Source organism: Zingiber officinale, chromosome 2B (assembly GCF_018446385.1).
Source record: "Zingiber officinale cultivar Zhangliang chromosome 2B, Zo_v1.1, whole genome shotgun sequence".
NCBI lineage: Eukaryota > Viridiplantae > Streptophyta > Magnoliopsida > Zingiberales > Zingiberaceae > Zingiber > Zingiber officinale.
Window position 1 is genome coordinate 64,126,018 of NC_055989.1, and position 21,545 is coordinate 64,147,562.

Consider the following 21,545-nt stretch of genomic DNA (forward strand, 5'->3'; position numbering starts at 1 on the left):
AATTGAATGTTGAATTATGAAGTGAATACCATTAAAAAATAAAAATTATAGAGATGAAAATATTAAAATGCATGAAATGTGCAAAATAAAATAAGAAATAAAAATATTAAAAAAAAAAGTCAAACTTGAACTTATTAAGATAAATGATATAAATATATATTTAGACGGTTAATAAATATTTTAATCAGGCAACATGAGACCGTATTAAATATACACATTAATCACGGAAGAAAAAATTTAAAGACAACTTAATTAAATTAGAAAATATAATAAACTTCAATTAAATATAAATAATAATATAATAGGTAATCCAGTCCAATAATGTAAGAGAATTCATATAATCGACTATCCTATTTAATGGGATAAAGACATGACTATTGTTACGGTTGAGAGGATAATTTGTATATGCATATAAACTAAGTAGTGATGAAATTTTACGCGCGATCACATTTCCTCATGGCATAGGCTAGTGACGACTCCTCATGGCCCAATGATGTAACAATCATTATAGTGAAATATCGAAGTAAATATCTCCCTTATGTGTTAGTAATTATTCCAAAGGCTAGTAGCTGTCGTGATTTACCTCCTTCATGTTGATCTTGGGACGGATTGCTCGGGACGCTGGGGACAAACGTATTCACATTTTTTTTTTGCCACCATTATAGTTAATTTGGTAAAGATTGAATTCCATCATTGTTAGCACAAGCAAATCCATATCCAACAGCTAATTTCTCAGATTTTTTAACCTATTGGAAGAAAATAACCTACAGTGTGTTGTAGCTGATATTTAAACCGAGTGTTTGGGAGCCAGTAGAATGCTTTAACACTCACCATGCCTGCGGCGTGGTTCTTATTGTAATGAATGGATAAATCATGTATAAATAAAAAATGCTCATCATCATTATTATCCAAAGTTGCTTAGATCATCAAAGTATCAAATCTTTCCTCATTTCACTTTTTGTGTACATGGTTCCTTAATATATAAAAAAACAATTCTCATGCTAATGAATCGATCCAAATCCAAAATTTTACTTATTAGAACAATATTTCATGAGTTGGATGAACTCAAGTAGCAAAGAGCCAAAAGTGAGACGGCAAAGAGATATGGTATCTTCACTAGTGCAGGAAGAGGGGCTCCCTCTTCTTGCCTCTCTTTGCGTTTGAGCCTTTATATTCTCAAAAAAGGTCAAAAGCAAACAATTGTTTTGAGGGATTCTCTAAGCCAATAAAATGCCACTCTTCACTCATTGGTAGGTAACTGAACTGAAGCTAGTGAACAAACTTGATGTTTGATTTGATAAAATTTATTATGTTTGCTCAATTGTAAAAGAATATATAAAATAAACAAATTTAACACTAGTGAGTTTGGTTTGTACAAACAATTTATGAATAAATTTATTTGTTAACTTATATAAAATTTCATTATTAAAATAGTATATTTTTAGCTTTTTTTAATGTCCTTTCTATATTTAGTATTAATAAAACTTTAAAAATAAAGAAATAATATAGATTATATGAATAGATAAAAATTTAACATAAATTATAAGGATAACAACATTGATAATTGAGCTCAATTAGAAGCTTGAACAATATTCATGAAGAAATATTTATGAAGAAATTTGAAACTTAAACCAGCTTGATAAGTAAATAAGTAAGCTTGAACACAGCTAAATTTGATTTGACTTAACTAATTTGACTTAACTCAACTTGTTTATATCCTCATATAGAGATCACAACTCCCCTTATTCTAGGCATGGAGCACTCGAAGAACAAAGGTCAAAAGCCAACCACATTTGGCCTCCTTCCTAGCACCACTGTTTTAAAGGGAGCCAAATCTAAAGATTTTATTCACAAGACCACTAACCCTAACAAAATTCAATTCCCATTACATCACTCCACATTGTTCTCCCCACATTATACTAATCTCATATTCCTAGACCAACATTAGCCACTCTATATATAACATGTCCATCTCTCTTTGTCATTCCCACCACAAGTTCAGTCTCTCGATTCACCATCGATCATGTCGAGAGATCCACTTGTAGTTGGCAACATTGTCGGCGACGTATTGGACCCGTTTGTTCAGTCTGCTTCACTCAGAGTGCTCTACAACGGCAAAGAGCTGACAAGTGGGTCAGAGCTCAAGCCATCGGTGGTGGCTAACCAACCGAGGGTTGAGATCAAGGGACATGACTCTAGGGCTTATTACACTCTTGTGAGTGTGTTTCTCCACTCAATTAGGTCAGGTTGCATTGAGTTTACTGACCTTGATGATGATGTTGTGTTCAGGTGATGGTGGATCCTGATTCACCAAGCCCCAGCAATCCAACCAAGAGGGAGTACCTCCATTGGTAACACCACCTTCATGAAAAAATGGTTCAAAATGACGTTCTTTTTTATTGGAATCGTTATATTGTCAAAAATATAGAAACTCTAATTCATAACTACTACAACATTCATCTCGTATATTGTAGTAGCTATAAACTATAGCTGTTATAACATGAACATTTTAGTTCTAATAGTTATGAATCTTAGTTACCACACAGAAGTATTTTTAGAAAAAAATAAGATGAAATATCCCTTTGATAATAAATAATAAATAATAAATAATAAATAATAAATAATAAATAATAAATGATAAATGAAAAAGAATACCAATATAACAATTCCAATAAAAAAAAAGAGTATCCTTCTAATTTTTGCCTAAATATATTTACCTATCTAAAACTGATGGATTAGGATCTGATAAACTCCCTTAAAATGTTGACATAGGTTGGTGACTGATGTCCCAGAAAAATCAAATGCAACTAATGGTGAGTAGGAAAGCAATGCTAAGGGCTAAGAGTGTATATTTCTCACCTTTTGCCAAAGGAGTGAACTCTGATCTTAAGATTGATATTCATTAGTTGCAGGAAATGAGATTGTAGCCTATGAGAGTCCCCGGCCAATCGCGGGAATCCATCGGTTTGTCCTCGTGCTATTTCGGCAATCCATCCGGCAGACTATCGATGCGCCGGGATGGAGGCAAAACTTCAACACCAGAGATTTCACAGCAGTCTACAACCTCGGCAATCCAGTGACTGCAGTGTTCTTCAACTGCCAAAGGGAGAATGGATGTGGTGGAAGAAGGCATGAATAGAAACTAGCTAGTATCTGCTATTGAGTTTTGGATACTGGATATCGATCGTATGACCACCTCCAGTGTTCATCTCTCACATGACTCTTTTGTTTGATTGATGAACAGGTATCAAGCTGTCAGTGGATGGATGAAGTGATCTTTCTTCCAACTGCAATTGTTTGAAGATAATTGAAGATGACCTCACTGCAACAATGCAAAATGTGCAATATTTTTTTCTCAATTACATAAAACAAACTATGATATGCGCACTCAGTATTTCCTAAACACTGTTCATGAGTGTGTTTACTTTTTACCAGTTCAACTGTGTAACTGCAATTGAATGTTGGAAATGCTTCAGCATCAGAATCTTTACGAAGGTTGACTTAAAACATCAAATCTGTGATATCTGATTCATTTCTGAAGACTAATATTGTATGACAGTTATATTGAAACATTCAGAAATCAATGATAGATGATAGTTGGAGCACACGAGATATTTGCTTGGTATGTAGCATTTTCAACAACATTATTACAAACTTAAGATATATTTAGTCATCGTCATTATCATCTATTCTGGGTCGGATAGCATGAGATATATTCAGCGCCGGCACTAATTTGTATAGACAACAGCAATGGCATATACAACGTTCTGTGCACATTGGGTACCAAGATGGAGATCCCTATTTTTCAAAACTCTTTGGGAGTATCTATTCAGAAAAAAAAATAAGGTTCATTCTAGGCCTGCGAAGAAACTAGATCCCGAACAGTATTCACCAGATCAACTATTTCCTGGTTTGATTCAAGGGGCTGTCTACGAAAACTCTGCATGTTGTAAGTGTAAAAAGGCTTGATAAATGAAGGTGGTTAAGTGATCAAAAGAGTTTATAGGTTCTTACCTCAGATGGCCATAGCTTGTCTCCAGCTTTTCGAGGGATTATGTGGAAGTGAGTCTGCAGCAAGCTTAGGTTAAATAAGGTAACATATATCCATTGCAGTTGAAAATCATCATCTATAACACTCATGTTCAGTACTAACATGAAATATTACTTGTCCAGCTGCTGATCCATTGTTGACTAATAAATTAAATGAATCTGCAAAATTCAAAAAATTAGTGCACCCGATAACTACAAAAACGCAGATCTTCCAGCAGGTGACATTTTACATCATTCTTCCACAGACAGGAGGCATCTAGGAGTGGAATAGTGTGTTTCACAAGGATGAATAACTTGGGACAATTGGTGCCAAGGTGAGAGGTGGATTGCTGATGATCAATTCAGCTAATAACTTTATATGATATTTGATGCTAATTAAACCTTTGGGTGATTATAATTTCAAAAATATTCTAAAACAATATATGATAACAAAGAAGAAAGAAGTTTGGCTATTTCAAAAGTACACTAAGCAAGGAGAAGGAACTATCAAGAATAGCAATGGAAGTATTCGAATTTGAAAGAGCAAAAACAAAATGCTGTCCTTTGATGCAGAGGCAAAGAAGTCAAATGCACGCATTTTCTTCCCAATAAAATAGAATATGAGCAGAAAATTGCACAACTAATATACGCAGGCCAATTAATTGAAAACCCTCTGTATTGTACGTATTACATGAATCTATGATGACCTAAAAGAAGTTAAATGACCAAAAAAAGGTAATGAAAAAATTTGAAGCAAAGAGAATTAGATCTAATGCACAAATATTTCCTCAATGAAACATCCAAGGGTACCATGATCTAAATATGGTTCGCCAGATCCTCAAGGAGAAACCCAGTTTCTAAGAGTAAGGATAAGGCTAAGAGGAAGAAGAATAATAAGCAACACAGAAAAGAATATTTACAAAACCCATCATATACAGCAGATATCTTTTTAATATGTCCAACCTACCACTTTGAGTAGCTTTTCTTATACAATTGCTAAGAATTGGTATCTTTGAACACATGGCAGCTACCACCTGCATTGAAAACATAGCACTACTAAAAGAGTAGAACGATGATGTTGATTTCCTATATCTTTTAATTTCAATTAAATCATAGTGGGAAGTTGTTTGTACCATGAAAATATAAACAATTAATACTACAAAAGGCTGGATTATATTACATTGACATATGAGATAATGGGAAAAAGCAATGTAAGGAGGTACAAGTCTTCAAAATACATGATACATAGGTGTCTAATATGCTCAGCCAAAGGTATTAAGTGCAGAACAGAACAGAGAGGGAATTATTGAGCCCTTGACTCAATATTTCCAAAGAACTATTCTCTAGTTATGGATCAAACTCCAGAAATTTTGATAAGTAAAAGCAAAAAAGATTAGCAATTGATTATCAGGGAAAATCACGGTGGATTATGTAAGGAAAGCAATAATTATTGAAGGTATTTAGCATGCATCCTTATTGATACTGAAAATGCATGCTATTCATGTGCAACTACTGTTTGCGTTGATAACTCTAAAGGGCTTCAGTTCTGATGAACAAGTCAAACTGCAATGCTACCCAAGTAAATTGCAGAAAGAAAATTTCCCATCAACTCTATTGCAAAGTCATCTGCCAAATCCTTAGGACAGTGGAAAACAAGAAACCAAAGCTAACATTAGATATCCCTGTAGTTAGACTTGTGTAACTATAACTTCTAACTTTATAGCACAGGAACAAAAATATGAAAGTGATGCTCGAAGGAGGATTCATCTAGTTAAAAAAGCATCTTGTGCAGGACAGTTTGGTTTTCAGTCAAATAAAAGTTATACCCAATGCTACCGTAAGATGCAAGGATTACAAGTGATCACAGAAGGACACAAGAAACTCACAGCAGGTGGTGTTGCTTCCAATGAAGGAGTATGTGATTTTGGAATGATAAGGGAGTGCCTGCAGAATATCAATTGCTATTTCCTTATTTCAATTCGTTTATTATTCATTTAACATTTAGGAGAAAGGATGCCAAAATTTGAGAAATCATGTAGCATCATAAGAGAGTATATCATAAAACAGAAGAAATACTTTACCCAAAAGTCAAAGGATTAGAATCCAAAATACACATGCATACATCATCTTCATAAAGCTGCAAACAAAATAAAAGTAGCAATTACGCCATGACCAAAATATCAAAAGCTGCAAGGTAAAAGGATATTTCTAACCTATTATCAGTAGATGGATTACTGAGATGGAAACCCAAGCTTGTGATAACAGACCAAGAATAACAAACATGAAAGATTAAAGGTTCAAAAGAAAATGAATCATAAGTGAATTGTTTTTCAGTATTTCGCTGCTGCTTTGGTTTCATCTCTTTATATTTCCACTATATTCTTTATAGTTCAGCAGACTAGAACACGAACTGTACCTTCTCCTAATAATTTATGCCCAATAGAAAGCGTATTGATATTTCCTAAGGTTCAGATAGAAATTAGGATAGGTTAATAAATTCACTAGTAAGTTTGACTTAAAAAGGTTAAATAACCAGATTGTCTTGTTGAACCGGAATCCAAAGCACCAAAATTCCTAGAGTAACAATGTTGAAACCAAAAATACCCCTTTTGCTAAATCATCTTTAAGTCCTATTTCGATTATTTGCAAGAGCACAGCATATTGCAAATTTAGAAGATTCCAAATACTAAGGATCGAAACCCGTTTCTACTTTCTATGGGTAAAACAATGGATCTGGGCTGTTCCTAAAGTAGCTATTACTGTTTTCTGGAATCCTTTAAGAAAAGGTTGTGTAATAGAGGATATCATTGAGGCACATTCAAAGCAATTTCTGGATTTTTTTTTTCTAAGTGTTGTGATAAAGATGAAACTAACTTATTTTGGGTATCATATAAATTTCTTGGCCTGATGTCATGGTAAGGAAAAATTCAGTATGTCCAAACTACCCCTTGCAAATCAAGGTATAGTTTACTTCTTTATATAAAGAATAATTATTTCTTTTGATAGTATTCTCTCTAACATTACAAGACATTTCTTTGTTGGTGGAAGCTATTGGACATCTTATTTATTGTTCAACTCGCAAATTGTGTGAATATCTACCTAAAGCTAGATCCTCAAATCATTAGTAGATTATATACCATATGTATAGAACTAGGTAACAATCTCAACTTTGTTATCACTTATCATCGACCAATGTTATGAACTGAAGCTAAATATTAATGGGAGGTTCTCTACATGTTCCCTGAGTAGGGTTCGATGCATATTACTATCATAGTCTATGTGTTTTTTGCTTCCTACTAAAATGAATTATAGAACTCTATTTCTCTCTCAAGTGGTATAAGTTTCTTTGTGCGTGGCCCATCCATAGTAATAGTATATTAAATCTCCATTTTATCTATTAGGCCTCTTGGAAAACTTAAAATAAGAACAAAATATTTTTTTTCCATCATGATCAGACGTTCAATTTCTCCATTTCTAGAACTTATAGTACGTGTATTAGACTTCGTAATCATGTCATTCTAGCTAATCTAAACTATAAATCAATTAGACAACTACAAAATAATGACTCTCCATATTAGATAAAAACAAAAATGTTGGCCCCAATTAACATTCGAACAAAGAGTAACACAGAAATAGAACAAACATTTCTGAAATAAATGATAAAAAAAAAAGATAAATAAACAACATCGGCAGGAATTCCAGGATCCAGTACGATGAACTATCATACAGCATCGCCCTTTTACAAAGAGAACTGGCATCTGAAAATCCAAAAGGACCAAAGAAAGAAAAAGGTTATACCATGAATGCGGGGGATTCCCCACGGACGATCCGGCAAAAGACGCATCCCTTTTCCCCACCCAGCTCCGCCTCGGCATCCGCCTCGGCCTCGCAGCTGGAAGTGGCCGAGCAAGTGGATCCGCATGGCCGAGGGGGAGGGCTGTGAGAGGCCGAGGCAGGGCCGGGCAGATGCAGATGGGATGAGAGGTCGGAAAGGCGGCGCTGCGCCATAGAAGAAATCAGCGGCGGATATCGGGCTCCGGCAGACTGCCGTCGCATGCAATGAGACTCTCTCCCTCTCTCTCTGGTTCACACGCAGCCGCAAAGTTTGAAGTAGTCCCCAAGTGGTTGACTAAAATGCCTTCGGGGGTGTTTATTTGGAAGGGGAAGCGGTGTTTAGCGGTAGCCAAAGGACCGTCAAATTCGCCAGAACATCGTAATGACAAATTTGGATTATAGGTGATCGTCAACTTGACTAGAGGACGCGTCCGTCAATAATTGATCGCTTGCCGGTATAATAATTAATTTCTTGTGGTATAAGGTGTTACTCCCATCAATTCGTTCGTATAAAAAAGATAAATTATAAGTAATTAATAAAAAAACAAAGTACGATTAACTACTCATCATTAATATAGATAACTAAAGTAAAAAAAAAAAAGATATACTCGGACGCCTCTAAGTATAAATTTTTTAAAATCACCATGCAAACTTAAACATTTGCAAACCGATTTATTTGTTTAACTCTCTAACCTATGCGGAATTATCAACTTGCTCTCGTTTTAAATTAAAACGTTCAAATATTACTTATTTCTCTTCCAACTATCGACACACTCTCTCCCTTTACTTTGAGCCTCCGTGACTCTAAGCCATCGGCGATGCAATCTCCGACTTCCCCTCCAAATCATCAGCGACAACCTAATCTCCCCTTACTTCGACCCTAAAGCATCTCCATCGATGTTGAAAGTAGAAATCGAAGAACCAGCATAACCTTACTTTCACCTTCAACCTAAGAATCATCGGTAAGTTATAATTTTCTGCCCTAGATTTTGACTAATTTGTTATTCTTGTGTGAAAAATTAAAGTTTTAGGTCATGGATGTTTTAGTTCATGAGTGTTTTCAATTTTGTGAGGTTGAGGTTGAATAAAATTTGGTTTCTATTTTGGAATTGGAAATTTATGAATGAGTTTATATTGCATCTTCTTCAATTTGAGGAAAGAATGAGATATGTGTATATTTTGTAGTGATTATAAATAAACAGAATATGTTGATCCCTTGTGACCAACAAGAGGGAGGGGGGGGGGGGGGTGAATTGCCTTGTTAAAAAAAACAAAATATTTTTCTCAACTTGATCGAGCTTTAAAACAATTACACACTCAAGAAATATTATAGAATAAAGGAGAAGTACGAGATAATCAATTTACTTGGTTGGTAATCAGAGGATTACGACTCCAAGGCAAATGAGCTCATTATGAAGATCTCCTTCTTGAACGAAACGTCAGAGGCGGAGAAACCTCGTACAAAAAAATTAAGCTGGTAAATAAGAGAATTGAAGTACAGAATGTGTTTTACAAAAAGGAGAAGATCATGACTTTATTTATAGTCCACTGGTCGAAAATGATTGTTTGCTGACATGACATGGTCTGGGCACTTGGACCCCTCTCCGGGTGCCCCTCGCATGGCAACTCTTATCGTTTTGCAAATGGCTATGGGACGGAGTTGGGATAAAACTTTATCCCTGTCCGGGCCCCTGGACCCGCTATGAGCGCTCAGACCTCTGCTGATGTCGATCCACAACACCGTAGAGTCGAGGTGCCTTGGCTAGACCAAACTGGTCCGGGCGCACGGAGTAGCTTGGGGCGCCTAGACCAGAGTCAACTCCATGTTGACTTTCTGTCCGGGTCTTTCACTCTGGCTCAGCACGTTTGGGTAATTTCAGCCATCCAAAATAGGGCTCACCCTTTTGGCCTTTTTAAGCAACCTTCCCCTCTGATTTTTCGTCCTTCAGAAATGCCACGCGCTTCCTTCTCGTTCGCCAACATAGTCTTTCGCAACACCTCGTCCCTTGAACACACCGAGCCGTCGCCTCTCTCCCGTGCAGTCATTCTCGCTAGCTGCGTCTTTCGCTTGTCTTCCTGTGCTCCTAAGTTCCTGCACACTTAGGCACAAGACATCAAAAGATAACATGACCTAACTTAACTTGGTTGATCACATCAAAACTATCACGGGGTACTTACAATCTCCTCCTTTTTAATGTGAGCAAGCCAAGTTAAGTTAGGGTAAATTAAAAATAAATAATAGTGAAATAGTAAGTACTTAATATGTAATTAATAACATTTAAAAAAAATTACCCCTCCCCTAAACTTAATCTTTAACTCTCCATCCTTAATCACATTAAAAATAAGAAAAATGTTGGAAAATAATTTGGAAATAAATCTGAATTAATCTTTAAGGATAAAAAAATTGACGAGCATTAAAAATAAACTTTAAAGTTGGAAATTTTGAACTTTTACGATTTATAAAGTAGTTTTGGAAAAAATAATTTTAAATTTATTGTTAATTCTTTAAAAATTCTAAATTTTTTTATAACAGTTAAGCTGATATATCTAAAGCTGAGATAAAATTTGTTAGTGAGAGCCCTAGAGCCAATCATGTGATGATTGTTGTATGGACTCGATGTATCATATTCCTATATTTATAAGGCATTTCTTATGGTTATTATATTTACTTGTATTGGTGCCAAATAACTAAGTATAATAGTGTCATTGAGTGGAAGGTTCTTATCTATATCAATCGATTGGTTGAATTGATAGTGAGATGATATAGAGAACACTACTCTTAATCATTCCTAGTCAAGTATTAACATTCAGGGATAATGTTAATGCGATGAGACTAGCATGTAGGTCAACTCGATGACTTGATCTCACAAGTCATGGATATTAGATATCAAGTTGACACATGGGTATGCATTGGAGAATGTATACTGAATGACCCGCTATGAGAAAGTACCATGGATCATTATATGAGTGTCATATACTTTCTCATGTGACTATTAGTATGATTATCAGTCCTTGGACCTGAAGTCACCATGATTCCCAACATAAGGAGTTGCATACTTTGGCTTCGTCAAACGTCACCCGTAAATGGGTGGACTATAAAGGCGATTACTGGATATGTAACAAATTATGCGGAGGGATGTGAGTGATGTAGAAGAGATCTATTCCTCTTATATGACGGGAGTGACATCATGATTCTTGATAGAGTGAGACCACTAAGTGCATGGTCATGCCCAAATAAGTCAATATGAGATATTGAGCTTATTTGATTAGAGTGAGTCTACTTGGAGTTCAAGACATGAATTGATTAGAGGATGACACGGTCTATGCCTCAATTGATCAATTTAGATGTCAAGGATAGAAGGACATTGCCAGATATTGTGAGAGTCACAATTAGTAGTCACAATGGTGATGTTGGATCTCAACATTCTTGTAGCTTGGGTAGTAATAATGTGTTGCCAGATACCGCTCATTACTTATGTTTCTAAATGGGTTTAGGAGCATTGCCAACGTTACAAGAACCTATAGGGTCACACACAAAGGGCAGTTAGATGGAGATTAAGTTCATATGATGGACCAAGAGGTTTAGGTTCATGTGATGAACCAAATTGGATTAAGAGTAATCCAAATTAGACTAATTAAGTTGGACTCAATTTGATTCATGTGTCGAATGAGTCTAGTTTAGACTATGATTCATTGAGTCAATTTAAACCAATGAATAGATATTCATTAAATTAAATTGATTTGAATCAAATGGTAGATTTGATCAACCATGGGAGATAAGAGGTCAAGTTTGACTTGACTTGAGAGGGAAGATGAAGGGTCAAGTTTGACTTGATCAAATGCCACCTCATTTGTGACTTGGCATGAGCCGACCAATAATGGTGTTCTACATCATCAAGGCCACATCATTGTGTGTCACCTCATGAGGAAGACCAAGAGTCATGACTCTTGGTATTACATGGAGGTAAAAAGCACACAATAAAGTGGTCAGCCACATTAGTGAAGCAAATCAAGGCTAATGAAAGCTTCTTCCTCCTCCTCTCTTCTTTCTTGTTCTCCCTCTCCTCCATTGCCGAAACCACTTAAGGGTGCTAGCACACTCTAAGTGGTTCTCTCCACCTTTTGTCCGTGTGGATACGTGTAGAGGAGTGTACACTTGACACTCTACGAGATCCGGCAACCGTTTGGACGAGCGGGATAAGCGAAGAGCATCGCTACAAGGGTATACTTCTTTTTCATGTAGATCTAAGGTAGATCTAGTGTAGATAAATATGTACATGTACAATTTTATTTATCTTCGCACGGATCCGTGGCTAGCTTCGGGGTTTTCGCAACGCAAAAAGCGATTTTTACGGCTCGAATTGCTAACAAAATTTTCATGAAAAAAATAAAATTGATTTAAGCAATAATAAATTATTTTCTAGGGAAAGTTGTAATTTCTAAAAAATACTTAAAAATAGTTTCTAAGATAAAATAAATCATGAAAATTTTTCTGAGAATGTAATAGAACAAGTGCTTTTGTAAAAAAAAAAAAAAATTTCAAAAAATGAATCTTTAAAAACTTTTAATATTAAATATTAGCATTTGGACAAATAATTTATAGAAAATTCAATAACGGTTAAAAAAATTTGAAACTATTTTTTTGGATAGAAAAACATGATAAATTTTCACAAAAATATAAAGTTTACAAAAATCACACTGTGAAATATGTTTAAATTAAAAATTTTAATTTTTGTTAAAAAATTCATAAAACATAATTCAACCGTCAAAAAAAATTTTAAAATTTTTATATTGATAATTAATGAAACTCTCTTTCTTAAAAAAATTAATATCAAATTAATTCCAAAGAGAAATTATACAAAAAAAAAGAAAGATAATTTTAAGCAAAAAAATTATGAATTCAAATTTAAAATAAAGCATGTATAATAATTTTTAATTTAAGAATGATTTTGGAACCAATATAGGTTCCTATCTATTAGATTAATTAGAAATTTTTTCATAATATAGTTTGGTGATAATTTTTTAATTTGACCCTTATGATATGTAAAATGTCAATTAAGTCCTTGATAATTTCTAATTTGTTGAACATATGAACATACATAATTCTTCAAATTTTCTATTTCTACTTTCAATTTTTCATTTCCAATTTTTATCTTGTCGAAATCTTTTAATCGACAAGATATTGCTAAGGTTATTTTTAATTCCTCATTTTCCTTTTTAAATTTCCATTTTTAATTTCTAATTTACAAGAATTTTTCGATGATATTTTTATAAATTTAAATAACTTATCACTTACCATGCCGATCTCATTATTTTATGCTCCCCCGTAGTGCTGCTTTCTTCTGGCATTGCCCCCTCTTCATTGATACTCTCGATGCTCATCTCGGATGAGCTTGCTTCTTCATCTTCTTTGTGACTCGCCATCAGCGCAAGTTCGGCGTAGACTTCAATTTCTAACTCTGGCATTTCATCCCACATCGCTTTGAGGTTCTTGTGCTTCTTTAGGGTCAGCCTTTTGTCCTTGTCTTTATCTTTGTTCTTCAGTTTTGTGAAGTTATCTTTGACGTGCCCTTCTTCATTGCAGTGATAACATCTCACTCTCCTTTTTCTTCTTTTGACCTGCACTTGATTGAATTTATTAACTTTAAAGAATTTTTTAAACATCCTTACCATAAATGTTGTTTCATCATCATCGAGAGAAGTTTAAAACTCTGGTTCATCTATTTTTACCTCTAAGGCTATATTCTATTTGGACTCCTTTTTTAGAACTGCACATCTAGTTTCATGTATTTCAAATGTAGAAAATAATTCCTTTACATTACTTAACTCCAGGCGCCTAGAGATGTAATATACATTTACTAGGGTTGACCGGGTTGACCGTTCAGGTGTTCTAGGGAAAGCGTTAAGCATATACCTTAGCGAATTTTGGTTGGTTACCTTTTCTCCGAGATTCGTGAGTTCGGTGACCAGCTCCTTTAGCTTGGCATGCAGTTGAGGAACTGTTTCACCTTCCTTTAGTCACATATTTGTCATTTGGTTCCGAAGTAGATCTCTCATTGCGAGCTTGGCTTTGGATGATCCTTCGTGAAGCTCTAGGATTTTTTTCTAGAGGTCTTTTGCAGACTCGTTGACTCTGATTCGATTTACCTCTTGTGGTGGCAGTGCTTAGCAGATGAAATTCGACTTCTTCCTTCTTCGTCCAGTATTCTTCTTTTTTCAACTCACTGTTGTTATCGGTAAGTACTGCAAAACTATTTTTCAAAATTAAAAATATATCAAAATTAGTTTTAAAATATACCTTCATTTTTTTCTTCCAGTGTGAGGTCTCCTTCGAACTTCAACAGGTGGATGCTTGTTCCAGCCATCTTCTTTACTTCACTTGGCAGTTAGTGTTAGACCCCGTGGTTATTTTGATGTGATCAACTAAGTTAGGTTGGGTATTGTTTTGTTTTAATCCCTGTGTCTAAGTGTGCAGGAGTTTAGGAATGCAGGAAGTCGAGCGGAAGACGCAGCTGGCGAGAAGGACGGCACGGGAAGGGAGCCGACGGCTTGGTGCGCCCGAGGGACGAAAGAGCTGCAGAAGAGTACACCAGTGGACGAGAAGAACGTATGCGACGTTCGAGGGATGAGAAGCCAGAGCGGAAGCTTGCTCAAGGAAAAGGCTAGAAATTAGGTTCGGGTGAGCCCTATTTTGGTTGGCCGTAATCACCCAAGTGATCGAAGTTTTGGAAGAAGAAAAGGAGTGAAAAGAAGCTGGAGCTATTTATACGCTGTAGCATTGAGGGCGCCCTCCATGGCGTTGAGGGCACCCTCAATGCAGTCAAAGTGACCGTTTCACATTTAGATAAAACTTTATCCAAATGCCACGTTGGAAGCGCCCTCCATGCTTATGGGAGGCACCCTCAAGTCGAAGATAGAGTTTCCAGACCCTATAAAAAGGGCCCTGGAGCTAGGAAATTAATCATAAACTCTTGTATTCAATTTCTAGCAACTGTTAAGCTTTCATTGTGTGTAAAAGGCTTCTCCACCTTCAGAGAAAGAGATTCTTTCCGAGCTTTGCAACCGCCTTGAATTAACAACCACATAGGTTGTAACTAACTCAATCCCTGAGTCTCTTCTTTAATTATGCTCTTTTATTTTTTATTTATTGTTGCACTTTAAGAGTTGAAAGAACGAGGAGAGTATTTTTTTTGTTTCAGGCAATTCATCCCTTCCCTCTTGCCGACTTGCTGCACCAACAAGTGGTATCAGAGCCCAACAGCCTCAGAAGGACTAACCACCGTCTGAAGCAACAAAGATCAAGACGATGACCGGTGCAAGAATTCACCCCCCAAAATTCGACGAAGACTTCGCTGCATGGAAACCTCGAATGGAGGTATTTTTTAAAATGGATTTCGATATTCTATTAATAATGAAATATAGTTTTGTAGCACCTATGGATAAAAAAGGAGCCAAGAAAGAAGAATATCAGTGGACGAAGAAAGAGAAAGCCGATTTCGTGGTGAACGGGAAAGCAGAATTCCATTTGCTTAACGTCCTTCCGCCCTAGGAGGTCAATCGAATCGACATCTATATCTCCACCAAAGATCTCTCGGAGAAGTTCCTGGAGCTCCATGAAGGTACTTCAGAAGCGAAGTTAGCAAGGCGGGGCATCCTCCGAACTCAGCTAACAAATCTCCGGATGAACAATGGAGAAAAGGTAGCGCAACTCCAAGCACGAATCAAGTAGTTGATAACTCAGCTAAACAATCTTGGAGAATCGGTAACAAATTGAGATTCGATCTGGTATGCGCTCAACGCCTTCCCAAGAACATCAGAATGAGCGTCCTTAGTAGATGCATACTACATCTCTAAGGACTTTGAGGTAAGTACGCTAGAAAATCTATTTTCTATCTTTGAACTTCACGAATCTTGAATTACAAATTCAAAAGACATAGAAAAGACAAGCCTCAATGTTGCCCTTAAGGCAAGGATGGAAGATCAAGAGTCTGAGACATCCATCGATGAAGACGAAATGACTCTACTGGTAAAAAGGTTCAATAAATTTCTTAAGTCTAATAAGTTTAAATCGCAGTCAAGAAGGCATCATCAAAACAAAAGAACTACCCAATGCTACAACTGCAATGAAGAAGGGTACATCAAGGATGACTGCCCAAAATTGAAGGAAAGGGACAAGCACAAAAAACCAACTTCCTCCAAATATAAGACCATGAAGGCCACTTGGGATGAATCTTCATCCTCTGATTTCGAGGTAGCAACCTTCTCGGGACTAGCGCTAATTGCTAACCATCAAGAAGAAGATGAGACCAGCTTAGAGATGAGCATAGATGAAGGGGGAGGATCAGAAGAAGAAAGCTGCGATGAAGGGGGAGCATCAGAAATTGAGGTAAGTGGGGTACGTGCTCTAACCCCCAAACAGTATTTTCGTTTGATCAAAGTTCTTACAAAAGACTTAGTGAAATTAGAAAAATAGATTGCTGAGTTAAACAGAATATTAGATAACCTAAAATCAGAGAATGAAAAATTAAAATTGCAAATTAAAATTTTGAAATCAGATACATGTTGTCAAAAACCAAATATTTTTCAAAAGTCTAACCTTAAGATTTATGGAAAATTAAACTGGTACATTAAAAAACATCAAGGACAACTTAGAAGAATACCTAAAGGATATGCCCCCTAGATATCTAACTAACCCAGTAGGAAGGAACCTCTATTGGGTTCCAAAATTCTATCTAGATTAAAACCTTCTATTAATCAAGGCTTTCAGAAGAAATTAAATGTTTCAATTCCTTAAAAGGTTTTGTCTAGAAGTGGTTGATGATCCAATAACTAAGAAGGTCTAGTGCCTCGCCACAGCCTGGAAGCCGATTATGGAATTAAATGTTTAATTGACAAACTGACAAGCAATTAAGATAATGCTTTTAAATTCTTGTCAACTATTTAAGCGTTTCAAGTTTTTTTTAAAAATTTTTATGTATACCCTATTTTTTGATGTGATCAAAGGGGGAGAGATAGGTACAAGTTTAGGGGGAGTTAGAATATTTTGTCAAATTATTTTCTTTTATTAGTATTGCAATTTCTTTTTTTGCAAACGTTATGCTTGAAATGATGTTAGTTCTGTAATTTCTTTAAATTACTTGTTTGTTTTATCCTAACTTGAACTTGGGTTGATGCACATCAAAAAGGGGGAGATTATTGGACCCCATAGTTGTTTTGATGTGATCAACCAAGTTAGGTTGGGTCCTGTTTTGTTTTAATCCCTGTGTCTAAGTGTGTAGGAGCTTAGGAACGCAGGAAGTCGAGCGAAAGACGCAGCTGGCGAGAAGGACGACACGAGAAGGGAGCCAACGGGTTCAGTGCATCCGAGGGACGAAAGAGCTGCGAAAGAGTACATTGGTGGACGAGAAAAATGTACGCGATGTTCGAGGGAAGAAAAGCTGGAGCGGAAGCCTGCTCGAGGAGAAGGCCAAAAATTGGGTTCGGGTGAGCCCTATTTCGGTTGACCACAATCACCTAAGCGATCGAAGCTTCAGAAGAAGAAAAGGAGTGAAAAGAAGCTGGAGCTATTTATACGCTGCATCATTGAGGGCGTCCTCTATGGCGTTGAGTGCACCCTCTACTTTGAGGGTGCCCTCCATGATGTTGAGGGTGCCCTCAATGTAGTCAAAGTGACTGTTTCATATTTGGATAAAACTTTATTCAAATGTCACGTTGGAGGCGCCCTCCATGCTTATGGGAGGTGCCCTCAAGCCGAAGATAGAATTTCTAGGCCCTATAAAAAGGGCCCTAGAGCTAGGAAATTAATCATAAACTCTTGTAGTCAATTCCTAGCAATTGTTAAGCTTTCATTGTGTGTAAAATGCTTCTCCGCCTTCAGAGAAGGAGATTCTTTCTGAGCTTTGCAACCGCCTTGGATTAACAACCACCTAGGTTATAACAAGTCAATCCCTGAGTCTCTTCTTTAATTCTGCTCTTTTATTTTTTTTATTTATTGTTGCACTTTAAGAGTTGAAAGAACGAGGAGGATATATTTTTTTTATTTCAGGCAATTCACCCCTCCCCTCTTGTCGACCCGCTGCGCCAACAGTTAGTGTTTCTGAGGCAACCTTGCTCTGATACTACTTGTTGGTCCCTTACGACCGACAAGAGTGGGTGAATTGCCATGTAAAAAAAACAAAATACCTTTCTAAACTTGATCGGGCGTTAAAACAATTACACACTTAAAGAAATATTACAGAATAAAAGAGAAGTATGAGATAATCAATTTACTTGGTTGATAATCAGAGGATTGCTACTCCAAGGAAAATGATCTTACTATGAAGATCTCTTTCTTGAATGAAACGTCGGAGGTGGAGAAACCTCGTACATGAAAATTAAGCTCATAAATGAAAAATAGAAAGAGAATTGAACTACAGAGTGTGTTATACGAAAAGTTGAAGACCAGAGCTCTATTTATAGTCCACTAGTCGAAAAATGACCGTTTGCTAAGATGGCACGGTCTCGGTGCCCCCATTATGGCAACTTTTATCGTCTCGCAAATGGCTATGCGACAGAGTTGGGACAAAACTTTATCCCAATCCGAGCGCCTAGACCCGCTCCGAGCGACCGAACCCCTACTGATGTCAATCCACAACGTTGCAGAGTCAAGCCACCCTGGTTAGACCAAACTGGTCTGCTCTGGCTATACTAGAGTCAACTTTATGTTGACTTTTTGTCTGCATCTTCCACTCTAGCTTCGCTCGCTTGGGTGATTTTAGCCATCTGGAATAGAGCTCAATTGAACCCATTTTATGGCCTTCTTGAGCAACCTTCCGCTCCAGCTTCTCCTTCTTTGGAAACACCACGTGTTTTCTTTTTGTTCGCCAACGTACTCTTCCGCAGCACCTCGTCCCTCGGATGCACTAAGACCGTCGACTCTCTCCCATGCTATCCTTCTCACTAGCTGCATCTTTCGCTCGTCTTCCTGTGTTCCTAAGTTTCTACACACTTAGACATAAGTCATCAAAAGATAACAGGGTTGATTACATCAAAACTATCATGGAGTACTTATAGAGAATTGTATCCAATTTAAGCAATATGATACTCAAAATTTATGAGGTTGAATAAAATTAGGTTTGTCAACAAGATAGGAGTTTAGTTTTTTGGTTGGGTTTATGTCATTTAGAGACGAATTGATGACAAATTTTTATTGTTTAGTTCTTGAATAGAAAAATTCTTAAATCATTAGAAAATCTCTGGAAAAAAAATCTTAAATTGTATATGAATAAAGTTTTGATCTTCAATTTTTATATGATTGAATTGAATGTTATATTTTTATGGATTAGGTTAAAATGGATTCGGGAAGTGGACCTTGCAACCTTGCATTTTGGATAGTTGTAAGTGCAAGCCAGTTGTTTGTGATTTCAATTTTCAATCGTTGTAGTTTGATGGATATATATGCGAGTCTTGGCAAAAAAAAAAAAGTGCGGAGATTACTCCTGAATATATGATTCTACAATGCCTAGCTCCGTAACATAAGATGTATATAACTTTAAACAATGATGATGATGTGCTCAATAAGATACATTTTTATATGTGTATGAAGCTGAGCATGATCGATTTGAGGGTAGAGAGCTGAAATGAACATGTAGATGGCAGCTTAAATTTGGGGAGGTAACATATATTATATCCCTCTTCATATTATGGTTTTGATAATATTATATGTTACATTTAGTATAAGTGCATATGATATAGTTAAGTTGACACTATTAATTGTATCAAACTGGTAAGGGTTGAGGAGGAACAAATACAGTCAAGAAATGCTGAGGAGATTGAATAAGCCCCCCCGTTGTCGAATACTATAGATGCTTAGATTAACTACATCCATGGCGAAGGGAAAATTTTTAATGATGCTGCTGATTTTAGAAGATGTGTTAAAAACTATGCTGTTGCCACAAGACGTTCATTTTTTATAAAAAAATGACCGCGAGAAGGTAATTACTATTTGTAGTGAAAGGAGTTGTGGATTGAGAATTTATACTTCAAAATATAAAATAGATAGCATATTTGCGATCCAAAAATGCAACCTGCGACATACATGTGGTGAGAACAATCTGCGTAGTAGAGGACATTCTAAAGCTGATGCAACTTGGATTGCTAATGTGGTGAAAGATAAATTGAGAGGAGAGACCTCTTATCGTCCTTGTACAATTCAGAAAGACTTGTAAGTAAAGTGAGACTACCATAAAGTGTGGAAAGGTAAAGAGTTAGCGATGCATGATATTCATAGCACAGAGAAGGGATGCTATGATAGGCTTAGATGGTATTGTTGTGCTATTCGAGAAACAAATCCTGGCAGTGTTGCTGAGTGCAAAATTGATCTCGTAACATCTAAATTCAAATGGTTATTCACTACAACACGGTGAGGTTAAGACATCACCCCTAAAGTGTTGTTTCTAACCATATAAATGTTGCATTATACCTAAGGTAACGCTTTTCATTATATCTTATCAGGTCCTGTCATGTTAGATATAATGCAACGCTTTTGTCATTTTATGCAACACTTTCTCAAACTGTCGTGATATATAACAAAGGCAACACTTCTTTATATGCAACACTTTTTTTTCCAACGCAACACTTTTTTTTTGTTACTCTTAAGCAATTGCAACACTTTTTACTATTAATAGCAACACTTTTTATAATTTTTTAACCTAATAATGCAACACTTTTTCCATTAAATGCATCACTTTTTATTAAATTTTTCACCTCTTAAACACATCACTTATCGATTCATACGCAACACTTAGATTTGTGTTTTATTTTAAAATGTAACACTTTTACCCATTAATAGAAACACTTATTTTTTTTCGCCCATATAGTATTGATAATATAATTTTATCATCCAATCAAACACATTTGTACAAAATATATTATTCAAAATATGATCATTATATTGCAAAAGTTGTACCATACTATATTCTAATTAAGAATTTTACAAAAGTTGTATCTAAAAGTGTATAGCCAACTAAAACAATATACAAAAGTCAACAATTAATACCTTCATGAATCCCCAAAAATAGGCAACTATATATATACATTTACAAAAAGCCAACAAATGACAATATGTGGTTGACTTCATTAATCTCCCAAAAGTCATTTGTCCATGCATTGAACGTGTCCACCAAAAAAGACATAACAATGTCCTGCCAATCATGAAAACAAAAAAGAACACACATTAATCAGTAAAGCTACACAACATAAAGAATATATAAAAAAATAATTCAATTCTGCCAATAAAAATAAACATACTTGTGCAGTTTCAATATTAAACCGGACATTAGCATTGCACATAACATGGAAGATCAAACAACAAAAAGAGAGAACCATGGAAAAACCAGACAAACATATTAACACATTCACTAAATAAACTAGAATAGTTTTGATGTTGGTGCTTGTTTATGATAAGAAATAGTGAGCAAATGAATGGTTTTTTTGACAGTTGTCTGTGCTTGAAACATGCAAAATGCATGATGCAGTTAGTTTACCTCTTCTGGATGTATCATGGACATAGAAATGGTTTGGATGCATTTGGTGTTTGCCATGGTAACCAGAACCTTTTTCCTTGCATTTCTTGATAAATCTGTGCAATGGAAGATTTCACGTGTTGCAACTTGCAATGATGACAAAATACCAATTCAACAATA

The 21,545-nt window shown here is 35.9% G+C and overlaps 2 protein-coding genes across 4 annotated transcripts; one reads left to right on the forward strand and one right to left on the reverse strand.

The window, feature by feature from the left end:
- Positions 1–1,668: 1,668 nt before the first annotated feature.
- LOC122045717 (adenylylsulfatase HINT3-like) lies at positions 1,669–8,176 on the reverse strand. Of its 3 annotated transcripts, XM_042606059.1 has the most exons (8): positions 7,828–8,175; positions 6,111–6,166; positions 5,916–5,973; positions 4,997–5,063; positions 4,154–4,209; positions 4,015–4,068; positions 2,860–3,287; positions 1,669–2,361 (listed from the first exon to the last, which is right to left on the reverse strand). In XM_042606059.1, the coding sequence occupies exons 1-7, from the start codon at positions 8,083–8,085 to the stop codon at positions 3,213–3,215; spliced, it is 624 nt and encodes a 207-aa protein (XP_042461993.1). In that variant the 5' UTR covers positions 8,086–8,175; the 3' UTR covers positions 1,669–2,361; positions 2,860–3,212. The 3 variants fall into 3 exon arrangements, with proteins under 3 accessions (XP_042461993.1, XP_042461991.1, XP_042461992.1); XM_042606057.1 differs by lacking the exons at positions 1,669–2,361; positions 2,860–3,287 and adding an exon at positions 3,585–3,964 and having other exon boundaries at positions 7,828–8,176; XM_042606058.1 differs by lacking the exons at positions 1,669–2,361; positions 2,860–3,287 and adding an exon at positions 3,585–3,940 and having other exon boundaries at positions 7,828–8,171.
- LOC122048307 (protein FLOWERING LOCUS T-like) lies at positions 2,024–3,139 on the forward strand. Its single transcript, XM_042609895.1, has 4 exons — positions 2,024–2,215; positions 2,290–2,351; positions 2,773–2,813; positions 2,913–3,139. The coding sequence occupies exons 1-4, from the start codon at positions 2,024–2,026 to the stop codon at positions 3,137–3,139; spliced, it is 522 nt and encodes a 173-aa protein (XP_042465829.1).
- Positions 8,177–21,545: the final 13,369 nt, after the last annotated feature.

What these genes read in the sequence shown, in the direction of transcription:
- LOC122048307 (XM_042609895.1), top strand. Translation starts at nt 2,024, where the DNA reads ATGTCGAGAGATCCACTTGTAGTTGGCAACATTGTCGGCGACGTATTG. An exon ending in CTAGGGCTTATTACACTCTT is followed by an intron (nt 2,216 to 2,289) that starts GTGAGTGTGTTT and finishes TGTTGTGTTCAG; the next exon opens with GTGATGGTGGATCCTGATTC. An exon ending in AAAATCAAATGCAACTAATG is followed by an intron (nt 2,814 to 2,912) that starts GTGAGTAGGAAA and finishes CATTAGTTGCAG; the next exon opens with GAAATGAGATTGTAGCCTAT.
- LOC122045717 (XM_042606057.1), bottom strand. Translation starts at nt 8,085, where the DNA reads ATGCGACGGCAGTCTGCCGGAGCCCGATATCCGCCGCTGATTTCTTCT. An exon ending in GGGAATCCCCCGCATTCATG is followed by an intron (nt 6,167 to 7,827) that starts GTATAACCTTTT and finishes TTTTGTTTGCAG; the next exon opens with CTTTATGAAGATGATGTATG. An exon ending in TCTAATCCTTTGACTTTTGG is followed by an intron (nt 5,974 to 6,110) that starts GTAAAGTATTTC and finishes GATATTCTGCAG; the next exon opens with GCACTCCCTTATCATTCCAA.